Below are 12,843 nucleotides of genomic sequence, written 5' to 3' on the forward strand. Positions count from 1 at the left end.
TGTGTTAAGTGGATGAGTTGTACAGGGAGCCACAGGCAGGAATGATTTCCTGTGTCGTTCAGTGGTGCTTTTCGGTCATCTCAGTCTTTCACTGAACGAGCTCCTGTGACTGACCAGCATGTCATGGAGTGGGTGGGAGGTGTTATCCAACATTGTCTTTATCTTGGACAACATCCGCCTCTCCGACACCACCTTGAGGGAGTCCAGCTCCATCCCCACAACATTACTGGCCTTACGGATCAGTTTATTGAGTCTGTTGGCATCTGCGACCCTCAGCCTGCTCCCCCAGCATGCAACAGCATAGAGGATCGCACTGGCCACAACAGACTCATAGAAGATCCTGAGCATTTTCTGGCAGATGTTGAAGGACCTCCAGTCGCCTCAAAAAATAGAGACGACTCTGGCCCTTCCTGTAAAGTGCTGTGGTGTTTTTAGCCCAGTCCAGTTTATTGTCAATGTGAACTCCGAGGTATTTATAGTCCTCCACAATGTCAACACTGACCCCCTGGATTGAAACAGGGGTCAAGTGTTTCCTGGTCTTCCTGAAGTCCACGATCAGTTCCTTGATCTTTGCCACGTTGAGCTGCAGATGATTCTGCTCACACCACGTGACAAAGGAGTCGACCACAGCCCGGTACTCTGTCTCATCATCCCCGCTGATGCATCCAACCACCGCGGAGTCATCAGAAAACTTCTGAAGATGGAGGTCTCTGTGCAGTGGCTGAAGTCTGTGGTGTAGAGGGTGAAGAGGAAGGGGGAGAGGACAGTCCCCTGTGGTGCCCCTGTGCTGCTGATTATTATTATAATTCTCATCATCTTGAGCAGAAATGTGGTACCACCTAAACACCTTTAAAGCTATTTATCTGATAGAATTTCATAATGCAGAATCTTTTTTTCTTTCATGAAAGCCTGTATGTGATGTGTGTTATTATCAGGAAAAAGACTGAGGGGAGATGGCGTTCTTACAGCTCTGAAATGCCACATGCTTATACAGGGAAGGGAGATATCCTCCTTTGGGTGGAGATTCAACTATGCTGCTGTATTTCAGGGCACTGTCAGACTAATGTGGTCAAAAGAAGCTCTACTGTCCCCCCCCTCCCCTCCCCAGTGGCAGCGGCGCTGATGTGTTTTGATGACTGAAATAGCCACGGACTTGTCTTGAGGGAGAAGTCTGAGGCCTGGCAGTGGTTAGGACAACTGTATGCTGGCATTAGTCATATTTAGTTGTGTGTGTGTGAAAACATTTGAAAAGCTCTTGTAAGAAATCATTGCTTTTTGTCTTAGTAAAGTTTCAAATATACATATGTTTATGTACTGAAATCATTACCTAACTTGGGGTTTGCTGATGCTTTGACAATTATGCTTTGAAAAACAAAAACGGCTTTATCTTTGATCATTTTATCAGAAATATACATTTGGTAACTATATGAAGGAGGCAGAAGTCAGAAGGTCACGCTGTGGCACGAGCAGGATCACTTTAAGGGGTGTCCTCGATTCTCATGTCAGCATCTCATATCGGTAAAGATTTTTTGTCAGCAAAGTAGACATTTCCCCCGTGTCCTTATACCAAAGATCTATGTTAATAGCTACTTTGTTGGCTCTGCAGCAGGGTCATTTGTAGCAGTCCTTGGTGGATGCTATGTGGAGCCTGGGGATGAGAAGCTTGAGTGCAGGCTGTTTATAGTGAAGCAGGGGATGAGCAATAATGGGACGCAGGAAGAGATGGACGTAATAAATAGCAACTCTGGTTCTAGCTAACGTTTCATTTTTTGACATTTAATATATTGTAATTCTTATTATCTCTGATGTTTAAGGAAACTTGAATAAATAAGGAAGGTTTAATTAAGGATGAAATGCTGTGATGGCAGCAGCGTGAAAGAAATTTGTCTGTACCTATGACAGCATCATAAACCTAAAAGAATAAATACAACACTAAATATCGAGTAATAAAAAGAGTGCAAACATATAAGGATGCATCACCACCATCCTCACATTCTCAGTTTTTGTTCATCTCTGCACCAACCGCTCGCACGCCGCTGTATGGTTTCTGGCTCTGACCCACTTTATTTAAAGGTGTGTGACGTCACTCGGTGTGTGCGTGCATCAAAACTATCCACTTCCTAATATGTGTATGTGTGGAGTTGTGTTCATTGTGGATACATTGTTACTGCGAGCGTTGCACACGATGGCTGACAGCGCAGCCACCTGGCCTGTACAGTCAAGTTCTAATTTTAGCATTCACAAACAGAAACTGGTACTGTCTCTTTGTCACACACACACACACACACACACACACACACACACACACACACACACACACACACACACACACACACACACACACACACACACACACACACACACACACACGAGATTTGCTCCTGGTGGTGAAATCTGGAGGTTTTCATAGGCCGTGCCCCCACATGGCAGTTTCCTGTTTGTTCTCCAAGGTAATGAGACTGGGGGGGACACTTCCACTGACATGATGTCGTCTCCCCTTCCCCTCTGACTCTTTCTCCATTTTGGAGGTAGTTGAGATGAAGATCAGAGAACTGGAAGATTAAATCCAGAGACTAGCAGAGAAGAAAGTAGGTGGAGAATATAGAATAAATGGCTTCCTTCCTTCCTGTGCAAGCAGAGATAAAATGGTTATAAACAGGGAAGGCTGAATGATTTGAGCGCTTCCTCGATTGTGCAAATATTTGTCTTTGGAATGAGCTGACATACTTTGTCATTAATTCCATTTGGCTTCATTTTTGAAGGTTAATTCTTAGTTTGTAACTGCTGAATAGGAGCATGTGGTTTTCATTAGCACGTCTTTAGTTAACAGATATCTTTTCACAGTCTGCAAGGCTGCAAAAACAGTACTTGAAATAAAATAGAAGCTGCATTCAGCTGCATGTCTGCTTGAGATAATAGAGGTCTTTCTTTTTTTTGCCTGGGTATCATTGCTGGTACACTGGGAGGTCAGAGAAGGGTTTCTTTCTCTCACATGTCTTCTCTTCCTTCTCCCTCTCAGAGCCAGTAAGATGAATGAGTCACTCCAACAAAAGAGCCCTTTAAACCGCTTGTTTGCATTGCGCCGGTCGATCTGTTTCTTTACTGTACGTCAGTCTGTCTGCATCCCATCTCCCTGCTCGCTGCTGTTTCTGTCCGCAGTTGTTTATTTTTCTGTGTGCTCGTTTCTGTGCCTGCCTGCCTTCGTCCTGTCCCGCTAATTACTTGCCTGCCTGCCTGTCAGTGGATCCACATGCTTTTCCTCGTACTTAGTCAACAGCATGACTCAATACCCACAACAACTCAACACACCATCTTCCCGTTGCAGTTGTCCCCTGCCACTCTCCCACCTGAGCGCGCTCCGACATGCACGGCACACACCAGCTTATCGTTTCCAAACATGTTGTTTTATCCAAGCAAAAGATGTCGAACACGTTTTAAAAATGAGTTTAAGATATTTATTCCATGTCTAAATTAAATGAGCTCCCATTTTTTTTCCTTCTTTTTCATTCAACACCTCTGCTGTTAAATCTCAGTGGTGTATTATCTTCCTTTCTGATTACTATGCACAGCAGCACAGGTCTCGTATTCAGAGTCTGGAGTGGCCTGGCATGGGCTCTACTGCTGTAGCTGGCAGCATTAGCTGTGTATGTGTGTGTGTTCTTCTGGTTGGCGAGCAGATTGAGCCTCTTTGTCTCTTCCCCATTTGGAGCAGCTTGTTAACGGCCTCTGAGCTGCTGCTGCAGAAGCAGAGCTGTTCTCCACATGCATGTTGGCCCATGGCTACATGCAGGAGTTTTATTTTTATCCATGTGCGATTTGGAGTTTGTTTCCAGAGCATTGTTTAATGTTTTGGTTCCTGACTTTGTTTCTTATATAGCTAGGGCTAATGCAATAGATCCCAGATGTGTAAGGTGTCAGGAAATAACGCAGTAGGTGCTGTACACGGACTTGGTTTGCTTTAGTTTCCTGCTGACAGTAGTCGATGAAATTGTAGTGAAATAAAAAGCAGAATAGAACTATTTTTTTAAAAACGGGTGGAATATCCAACAAACATGGATCATAAAGATGGATCGGTGCATCTTGCACCCCTCTGCATCTGTATTTTTGTATTCTTGAGGCTCCGTAATTGCACAACTGCAGCTGTGACCCTCATTTCCTAATTTGCCTTTTCTACCTGACAACATATCAGGTATACAAGACCAGTATTTTTCTCAGAGGTGTTTTGGTTTGTGTCGATGTGCTCGGTTTGTCTACCTGCAAAAATTGCACATGAGCACTGAGCAAGTAATATACAATCTTCAGGTTAATCGTCATGGCAACAGCATGTAATGAGCTCTTTTGCACATGTGCTCAGTTTAAAATTGCAGTTTTTCAAGGTGATGGTTTGTTTTTATGGAAGACTGTTAGTGACAAACACTCGATTGAGGCTACAGGGTGGATCTCAGAGATGTGATAACACCATCTCTTGTTCAGCTTCCTCCTCCTCCAAGGTTGGCCTGAGCCACACATTTTTAACAAATCAACATTATTTGAATTCCATAGAAATTAGTACAGAGACCCACAGTCTTCTAGGAAAAAAAGTGGTGTGCTGTTGCTCTTCAAGTGCCTTGTAGTTTCTTAGATTTGGCAGTGTCCTGTCCTGTTTGGCTTCATGTCCTTTGGCTTTTCCTGAAATTGCATTACTGTGTCTTGAGAAGAGACCACTAATTACGTTAGCACATCCTTCTGAACGGAAGCCATCAAGTCATTAAATAGTATGCACCACAAACGCTGTTATTTCCCTCTCTGTTAATGAACTCCTGCCACACACATTCATGCATTCATGTCATGGTGCAGGTCCTGCACTGGTCCTAACAAGGAATAATCATTTATTGGGTTATTTAAAAATACAAACTTTTGGTGGAGTCGTGTGTGAATACAAATATCTGTTCTGATGTATTTTTATGTGTGGGTATTGCAATGCTAAACATTGTAATGACCTCGAATAAAACGACGTTTTCCTTGTTCATTATACTGTTATTGTCCTTTTCTTGCACTCTTTAATTATTGGGAGTGCTGTTTTATAGTAGATGGGCATGAAATAAAAATAAGCTTCATAAAAGCACTAAGAGGTAATTCCCATAAAACAAAATAGTCCTGCAGGGTTGAACTCATTTAAGGTAATGTGCGCTGAAAGAGCAAAACAAGAGCATTTTCTTAGTACAGCTGTGAATATGTCAGCTGCTGCTTCAGGGAAGTAGTAGAAACAAACCCCAAAATAGAAGTAAAGGGGTATTTATTTAAGCTGTCAAATCTGAAACAAGTAAGATGTCAAGAAAGAACTGGATTTCTGATATTTTGGTTCACTTTGAAAACCATCACGGCCCAGAATCTTCCTGCTGGCCTTAACTGAGCCTCACGAGAGGAAAAATATAAAAGTAAACGACTTTTATGCTTCCAACTGGATTTTTGTATTTTTAGTCAAAGCAACTCTTTAGCTAATGCTACAGCGACACTAGGAAAACACCGACCGGAGACTGTGCGATGAACAAAATTGTGACACGAACGATCTTGTTGCCTTTGAAAATGAGATCAGGTTCATCGCTGTCTTCGAAGCAGCTTTGGTGCATTCAGATTGTGATTTAATCCTTTCATGCATGAATTTTTACAACCTCAATCAGGATTTTTATTCATCTTTAAACATGTACTTTTCAAAGAGTTTTTTTACATGTCCACTTAGTCAGTCCACTGGCTGACCAGCGGGTGGCAGGTATGGAGTGGTTTATGAGCAAGTATACCATCAAGACTGACACAAATAAAAGAAAACAGCCTTTGAATAGCTGTCCACTGTGGTGACTGCTGCGCGTGAAGGGGTTAAACATTTAGTCTGCTGTCGATCTGTTAGTTTGGGATCGAATGGGGTCAAGTTGATAATAACATATGTGATGGGACGGCGATAAACTGGCAGTTGCAAATTTGTTGCCATCTATGTTCACAGAAAAATTCACGTTTACCTCAGATTTCAAACAGCAGTTTGTCTATAAAGATTCATGTAGTTGCTGCAGGTTGGTGATTTAACTGAATGATGATAAAGGTGCTCGACAATCTTATTTTTTTTTAAAATAGCCACAACACAACCGTTTAGCAACCAGCTGTCACGTCCCCCATCAAAAACGCAAAGATGAGTTGTGCTCGTTGCTGCAGACTCAGGTTAAATAAATGAGTCTGCAGTCATTTGCAAACCAGTCTGTCTGCAAGTGTTTGCAGTCAGTTCACATCAGGCCGTGATTGTTTGGAGACAGGTTGCCTCCCACCCGGTGACCTGTGCAGTTACCGTGGGATCAGGTTGGTTGTGTTGCATGATCAGTCTTTTGGAGACCAGTTGGTTGTTGCAACTATTTGCAGTATTTTAAGGTTTGGCACCAAAAAACTTTCTGCATCAGTGGGTCCACTGATCCACTGATTATTATTTATTTATTAATTTTATTCCCATTTATGTTTGTTTACTTGCTTACTTATTCATTGGTTTCCTAGTTGCAACCTCATTAAAACTAGGAAAAACTCCACCCCAGTGTGAGCGAGCCATAAGTCAAACTCTTCAAAGATTAATCGGACAGGACGATATCAGACTAAAATAAATGTCTGTGCCTTGGTAGCCCAGCTGTTGAAGGAACAATTTAAGCTCCTTCCATCCGTTATACTAAAGGCTGAGAGAGAGCACACTGTGTCCTCATCTGGAAGCCTCCCACAGATGGTTCACTGAGATCAGGAGGGGAAACTGCTCTGGGAAAGCCAGAGATTGAAAGAAGAGATTGCAGTTTGGCATCGCGAAATGAAGTCGTCTGTACTTTGAAAGGGAAAGGGGTAAAGCTCGACATCAGTTGAGGGGAGGAGCTGTCTGTGTATGTGTGAGAAGTGTGCATGTTGCATTTGTGTCTGTAAAATACAAACAGAATGAGCAAGCAGACAGCAAACGACACATACGCATGTACTCACAGGGACACACAAACAGCATGATGGCTTCCACAGTCGCCCTGCTGAAGTACATGAAAGTAATAATTCTCGTTGTATTTTGGTACTTTGTTGCTTCGCTGAAGGCCATCGAAGGCTGTTTATGTTTAAGGTCTGTAACGTGTTAGACGGGTGATGCATTACCATAAGATAAAAGGATAAGAAAGCATTAAAAGAAAAACGGAAACCTTCCAGCTCTTCATCCACGATCTCAGTGACCTCACTGATTCAAAGCCGATGTTTTCATATGAAAGAGTACTCATCGTGTGCCTCATGTAGCCACGCAAAATGGAAATAAGATTTCTGACCTTACCTAAACTCTTATTTTTGACCTTGCCTTTATAGAAACGAGCATTTCTTTCCAACACCTGATCTACTCGTGTCCGTCAGAATTCATGACGCTCTTGGCATCATGAATATTCTGCAGTGACGTGTGTGTGTGTGTGTGTGTGTGTGTGTGTGTCTACCTTTTCGTATATAAAGACAGATCATGTCCTTACGTGCAACATATGAAACTGCCCTTAGTCTTTCTGTATGTGTGCTGGTGCTGATTATAAGCAGTGGGATATTTATTTGAACTTCGACAGTCACCATTAATAGGATGCAAGGCTGAATATGTTGGCAGAATCAATGGGAGAGTATTTCTGGGCGAGAGCGTCTGTGTCCTGGAGGCCTTCTCGGATTGATTTCTCGTTCTGATGCAAAATTAGTCGAGTGGAGAAATGAAATAAAAACATGGAAAAAATGTAAACAAGGTGCAGGTACTCTCCTTTTTTCCCTGTGGGTCTGCTGTAGTAGTAGTCTGCTGAGCTTTGGTGTGGTTTCCTGTTATCCAGCTTATGACACTTCTTAGGTGAGCAGAGGACTGTAGACGCTCTTAATTTTTAGCAGGAGACTACAATGATGATATTTGTCTTTTATTCATGAGTAAGGTCACTGGTGTTGAATTTGAGTACCAGAACACATCAAGGACAGGAGCATGATACCGTTTTGTGTGTGTGTGAAGTAGCATCAAGTTTCTGGTTGGAGACTTGTGTGTAACTGCATGTGGTATGAGGGGAAAAAATAGGTTGGTCCTTAGATTATGTGATGAGATCGCAACCACACAAAGAGGAGGAAGTATGAGAGTAAGGGAAACATTGGAGAAGAAATGGAGGACAACTGGGCCTTCATTTGGGGTAAGAAAGAGGTGCGAGCATTTGAGTTTGTTTAGCTTAATGTAACTAAATTAGACATGACTCATTTCATAGACAGGAGGATTACATATTAAGATTAAGATTACATATTTAATTTTTAAAACTTGAAGCTGGACTAATGAGTTGTCCTGTTTTTGTAGAGTAATTCCTGAACAAACAGGATACTTTGTGCTTAAATTGGTAAAACGGGAGAAAGTCCAGAAGTTTCATGTGAACAATGTTTGCATTTCTTGTGTTTCACCTTTTGTCCCGCAGCTGTACCAAGCCGGACTTTAATACAGTCCACTGAGTAAATGCGTTTTGTTGTAAGGCATGAACTCGCCCAAGCTTCCTCGAGGCCTAAACACACCAGCGCTGTAATCATTTGTGTTGTTTTTCAATGAGCGGCTCCATTAGAGCTTCAGGAGATGTGAGGTGATGTGTAGGTGAGATTATGACTGTAGAAGGCTGGTTTGGTATGACCCCTGAATTACTGAGTAATTACCAACTCCAGTAACTTAACGGCTGATTTTGTTCTCACCTTGTGAGTTTGTCTGCTTGATTTGATGTTTATTTGTCTGCGAGCATTTTGAGCTAGTAATCAAATTCCTGTTCGGTGCATTAAAAGTCAGCAGTTTCTCAGCGGCTGCTTTCTTGATGTTCGCTGTGCTCAGAAAACTTTGTTTTCATTCTTTTTTTTGACCTCGCATTGATGCAACTAGTCACTAAATAACACATAAAACATTTTCTTTAATTTCCTGGGTGATGGATGAGTCGTTCACTGAGCCTTTAACCCACGAAACCTTCAACTTCTAGTCACGTCTTTGTTTCTGCATAGAATAATTCACCTTTTTCTCTTTTCAGGATTGAAAAAACGTACCAGGAAGGCCTTTGGGATACGGAAGAAAGAGAAGGACAATGATTCCACGTAAGTCCTCTATTGTGTTGTTTGATCCATGCACAGAGCTTATTGGTGCTTCACTATGATGCTGTGAAGTGGAGCTAAAGGCTGACTGAACACTGGGGGGGGGAAAAATGATATGTGACAGTAGGTTATGCATATTTATGGCAAAAGAATGAAGGGATTGTGGTCAGGAAGAACAATTACAGGATTAGTATTAAGTGTGGTTCATGTCAAATACGTGAAATGCTAGACAGCAGCTTCCTGTAATCATCTGCGGCTCAAGGGTCTTCCAGCCAATTACGAGTAGGGCTGCCACGATTAGTCGACTAGTCACGATTACGTCGACTATTAAAATCGTCGACGACTGATTTAATAGTCGACGCGTCGTTTGAAGCTTTGTAAGATCCCAAAAGAGCAGGAATAAGTAGTAGGATTTAAGAGTGTAATAACGGACTGAAACAGAAGATGGCAGCACTGCATGTACAAGGATGCCAGCTGCCGTTAAACCCCGAAGAAGAAGAAGCTGTGTCCCAGAATTCATAGCGCAGCCCAGCTCAGTTTCCAACAATGGCGGCAGCTAGTTAGTTTTAATATTACTCTTATTATTCTTTCTGGGTCACAAAATAAACGATTAACATATTTTCAGGCGAGAATGTAGCTGTGTAAACCTCAAATATCTGCTCAGTTTATCAAGACACCACATATTTTCAAAAGCGCTCCGACGTTTTCGGAGACGTCTGTTACCCACTAGCTCGATAGCTAGCCGGGGGCGAGGCTCACTAGAGCCGTGAGAACACCGGACTCCCGGCAAATCGTTTTCAAACCCACCGCTGTCTTTCGCTACTCAAGTTAAACATTATACATAAGTCACTTAGATAACTTCAAAATGATTGTTTGGCTTTTTTTTTTTTCTTAGTATTTTATTTGTTCCTGAGTAAATCGGTTTGGCTGAGATTAAAGTTATAGTTTTTACACAGCTGAATAAAAGTCAAGCAGACAGCTGATTATCAGAAGTGTGAGATGCTCGAGAATTTACTCCGGTGTCCTGTTATATTTTAGATAGCAAGGAGTTTATTAAACTCAACCGAAACAATCTGCAAACTTCATTAAATTTAATAAACTGTCGTCTTGTCTTTATTTTTTAGTTTAAACACTTAAAGCTGTAAGCTAATTATAGTTATATAAGAGCAGATGCATGCTGGTGCAATAAGCTGTACGTTGTACGTCCAATGGATGATGATCTGATTAGTCGACTAATCGCAAAAATAATCGGTGACTAGTCGACTATCAAAATAATCGTTTGTGGCAGCCCTAATTACGAGTCACTGCTGAATACTGTATAGACTTTATAGACCACTTTATTGTATGTCATGTGTTATTTAGGATCTCTAAAATAATACACAAGCTTACAATACTTGTTGCTTGTTTTTTGTGTAAGATAAAGGGAAGAAATGTTCTGCATTTATGTAACTACGACAGTCATAATAAAGGAAACTGCTGCCTTTGGCGTTTGTTTAGTCAATTTAGCCATGTTCTAATCCTACACAAAACAGTTGAAGTGTTATGAACCTGCGTGTCTGTGGAAGTGTGTGACTATGATCATGTGAAAACCTCTTTTTGTATCTGGATTAATCAGAAAAAGACTCACTTAAATGAAGAAGTTGTGTATTAAGTAACATTTTCCTTTCTTCTGGTTTGCACAGGGGGTCTCCAGACAGAGATGGTGTAAGTAACAGAAACAATCTAGTACATAAACAGTTTTATGTATTTATTAATTGGGGTTTGCGTAAGCCTGTGTCATCAGAGAAATTTGTGAGGCACATTGTTTTTGTGTTTTTTCTTTTTCTGTTCTTTTCACCTGACAGGAACCTCGAGAGGTTGAATCGGTACTGAGCTCAGCTTTTTAGACTAGACCGCACTCTAGAGAAGTGTAGTGTGTAGAGCTTAGACTGGTCATAGACGTCGCAGTATGTTCTTTAACTCATCAGTCTGATGCAAGTGCAGCTGTTCCAGCTATCTGTTCTTTAGCGGGCTCTCTGAGGAAGCTTTGTGGGGGTGTGGGGGGCGTTAGGGGAACAACACCAAGTCATTTGGAGTTATGATGAAACCTCAGTCTTGAAATCCTGCTCAGCTCCATCAACTAACATTAAAAAAACAAAAAACAGCCAATTTGATGACTTGAGGAGCCGCTAACGTAACAGAGGGCCATACGGTGAACAGAGTAGCCTCAGAGCAAAAGCTTTGTGACTTAAATCTGGAGGTTCAAGGTGTTTGGGTGAGATTAGCTGAGACGTAGTTCCACTGTGTAGGTGTGTAATGCAGTTGCAGGTATGTTGTATCGTTTTTTGTTAGGTGAGATTTTAGTCAAACTGTTTCTGTCTTCTCGCTCTCAGAAGAAGACGAACGGGGCCCCGAATGGCTTCTATGGAGATATCGACTGGGACAGATACGTAAGTAAAAACGCTGGTTTTGAGCAGTAAAGCTTTGTAGGCCCAAGCTGACTTTCAAGACTGTTTGTTGGTTTCACTTTCATGTCGTGACTCTTCTGTGTTGATCTGTGGTTTTATAAAACCACATGTGTAAAACATATGTTAATTGTTTGTAGATGATCCCGTCAGGTCAGCGGGTTTACGTGTGTAGCTTACACGGTGGATGTGGGTTGTCTGTGTGGAGTTTTTAACTATGCAGGAACAGCTGCTGTTTGTCACTATCATTCAGACTCATTGTGTCTTTCAGAACTCTCCTGAGGTGGATGATGAAGGCTACAGTATCAGACCTGAAGATGAATTAGAAGAGGAAGATATCCTCAGCACAGTTTTTAATACGTGGCAGTTTCTGTCAAGTTACTTGGCAAAAACTGGATTGCTTTCATTGTTTGTGTCGCATTTGCTGCACACTGTTGGGTCAGTTTTTGTCGTGCATGTGATGGAAGACAAATGTGACTTGGCTCACAGAACAGATCAATATGATTAGTGTTTTACTGAGAAATACAGATAATAAAAGTTCTTTAAAAAGGTGTTTAGGCACCAGATTTAAGATACAGAAAAGTCTTCATTTTTATTATGTGGCTAATAAAAAAGTAATTAAAAACAAATTTAAAAAGTGGGTCAGAAAAGAACATTTCTAAGTGTCTTTGAATGTGTCTTAAACAGGACGATGTCACAGAAAACAGACTTTTGTAAAGAAGAAAAGATTTAAGTACAGATACACAAAGTTTCAGTGGGGAATGTGGTTCCTGGGTTTCTCATCAACCTTAAGATGAAATGTAAACGTTTGCTTTCCTTGACATTTTTCTTTCACTTGCCACCAAAAAATCTCACTTCTTCTCCTCCGATGAGTCCGAGGAAGAAGAGGACCACAGGAAAAAATTCAAGATCAAGATCAAGCCCCTGCCGCCTGATCGTGTTGTGGAGGCACCCTCAGTCGATGAGCTCAAAGCCTCCATAGGCAACATAGCTCTGTCCCCATCTCCCATGGTGAGTAGATCTGGTTTCACTGGTCCGTCTCTGCTGGCTTTAAGTTAGCCATGCATGCATGCATCATTTCTGTTGCTCTTTTTTGTGGTTTTAACTGTGCATAAATGTAGCCGTTGCTCACGTACCGTCTTCTCTACTGTGTGTGGTACTATATGTTGAGCTGCTACTGTTTCTCTACAATATAAAGCTGCTTTAACCAGTATTGCTCAAAAGGGACATAAGGACACCACGAGGAGGACTGAAATCACATTTCATTCCTGTTATGATTTATAAAAGACCTCTAATTTCATATAATTGA

General features: G+C 41.6%; 1 protein-coding gene across 12 annotated transcripts in view; it reads left to right on the forward strand.

Annotated features, from left to right (window-relative positions):
• Positions 1-12,843, forward strand: part of sgip1a (SH3GL interacting endocytic adaptor 1a) — a 63,327-nt gene that overhangs the window by 27,494 nt on the left and 22,990 nt on the right. For 10 of the 12 annotated variants that reach the window (XM_084911093.1, XM_084911090.1, XM_084911083.1 and 7 more), the window contains 6 exons: positions 9,030-9,093; positions 10,773-10,794; positions 10,935-10,955; positions 11,463-11,519; positions 11,806-11,869; positions 12,370-12,545. In XM_084911093.1, the coding sequence (XP_084767219.1) occupies positions 9,030-9,093; positions 10,773-10,794; positions 10,935-10,955; positions 11,463-11,519; positions 11,806-11,869; positions 12,370-12,545 (404 nt within the window). The remainder of the gene's footprint in view (positions 1-9,029; positions 9,094-10,772; positions 10,795-10,934; positions 10,956-11,462; positions 11,520-11,805; positions 11,870-12,369; positions 12,546-12,843) is intronic. The other 2 variants (XM_084911087.1, XM_084911088.1) reach the window with 2 other exon arrangements.

This window comes from Perissodus microlepis, chromosome 17 (assembly GCF_051167445.1).
Source record: "Perissodus microlepis isolate ML-2025 ecotype Zambia chromosome 17, ASM5116744v1, whole genome shotgun sequence".
NCBI lineage: Eukaryota > Metazoa > Chordata > Actinopteri > Cichliformes > Cichlidae > Perissodus > Perissodus microlepis.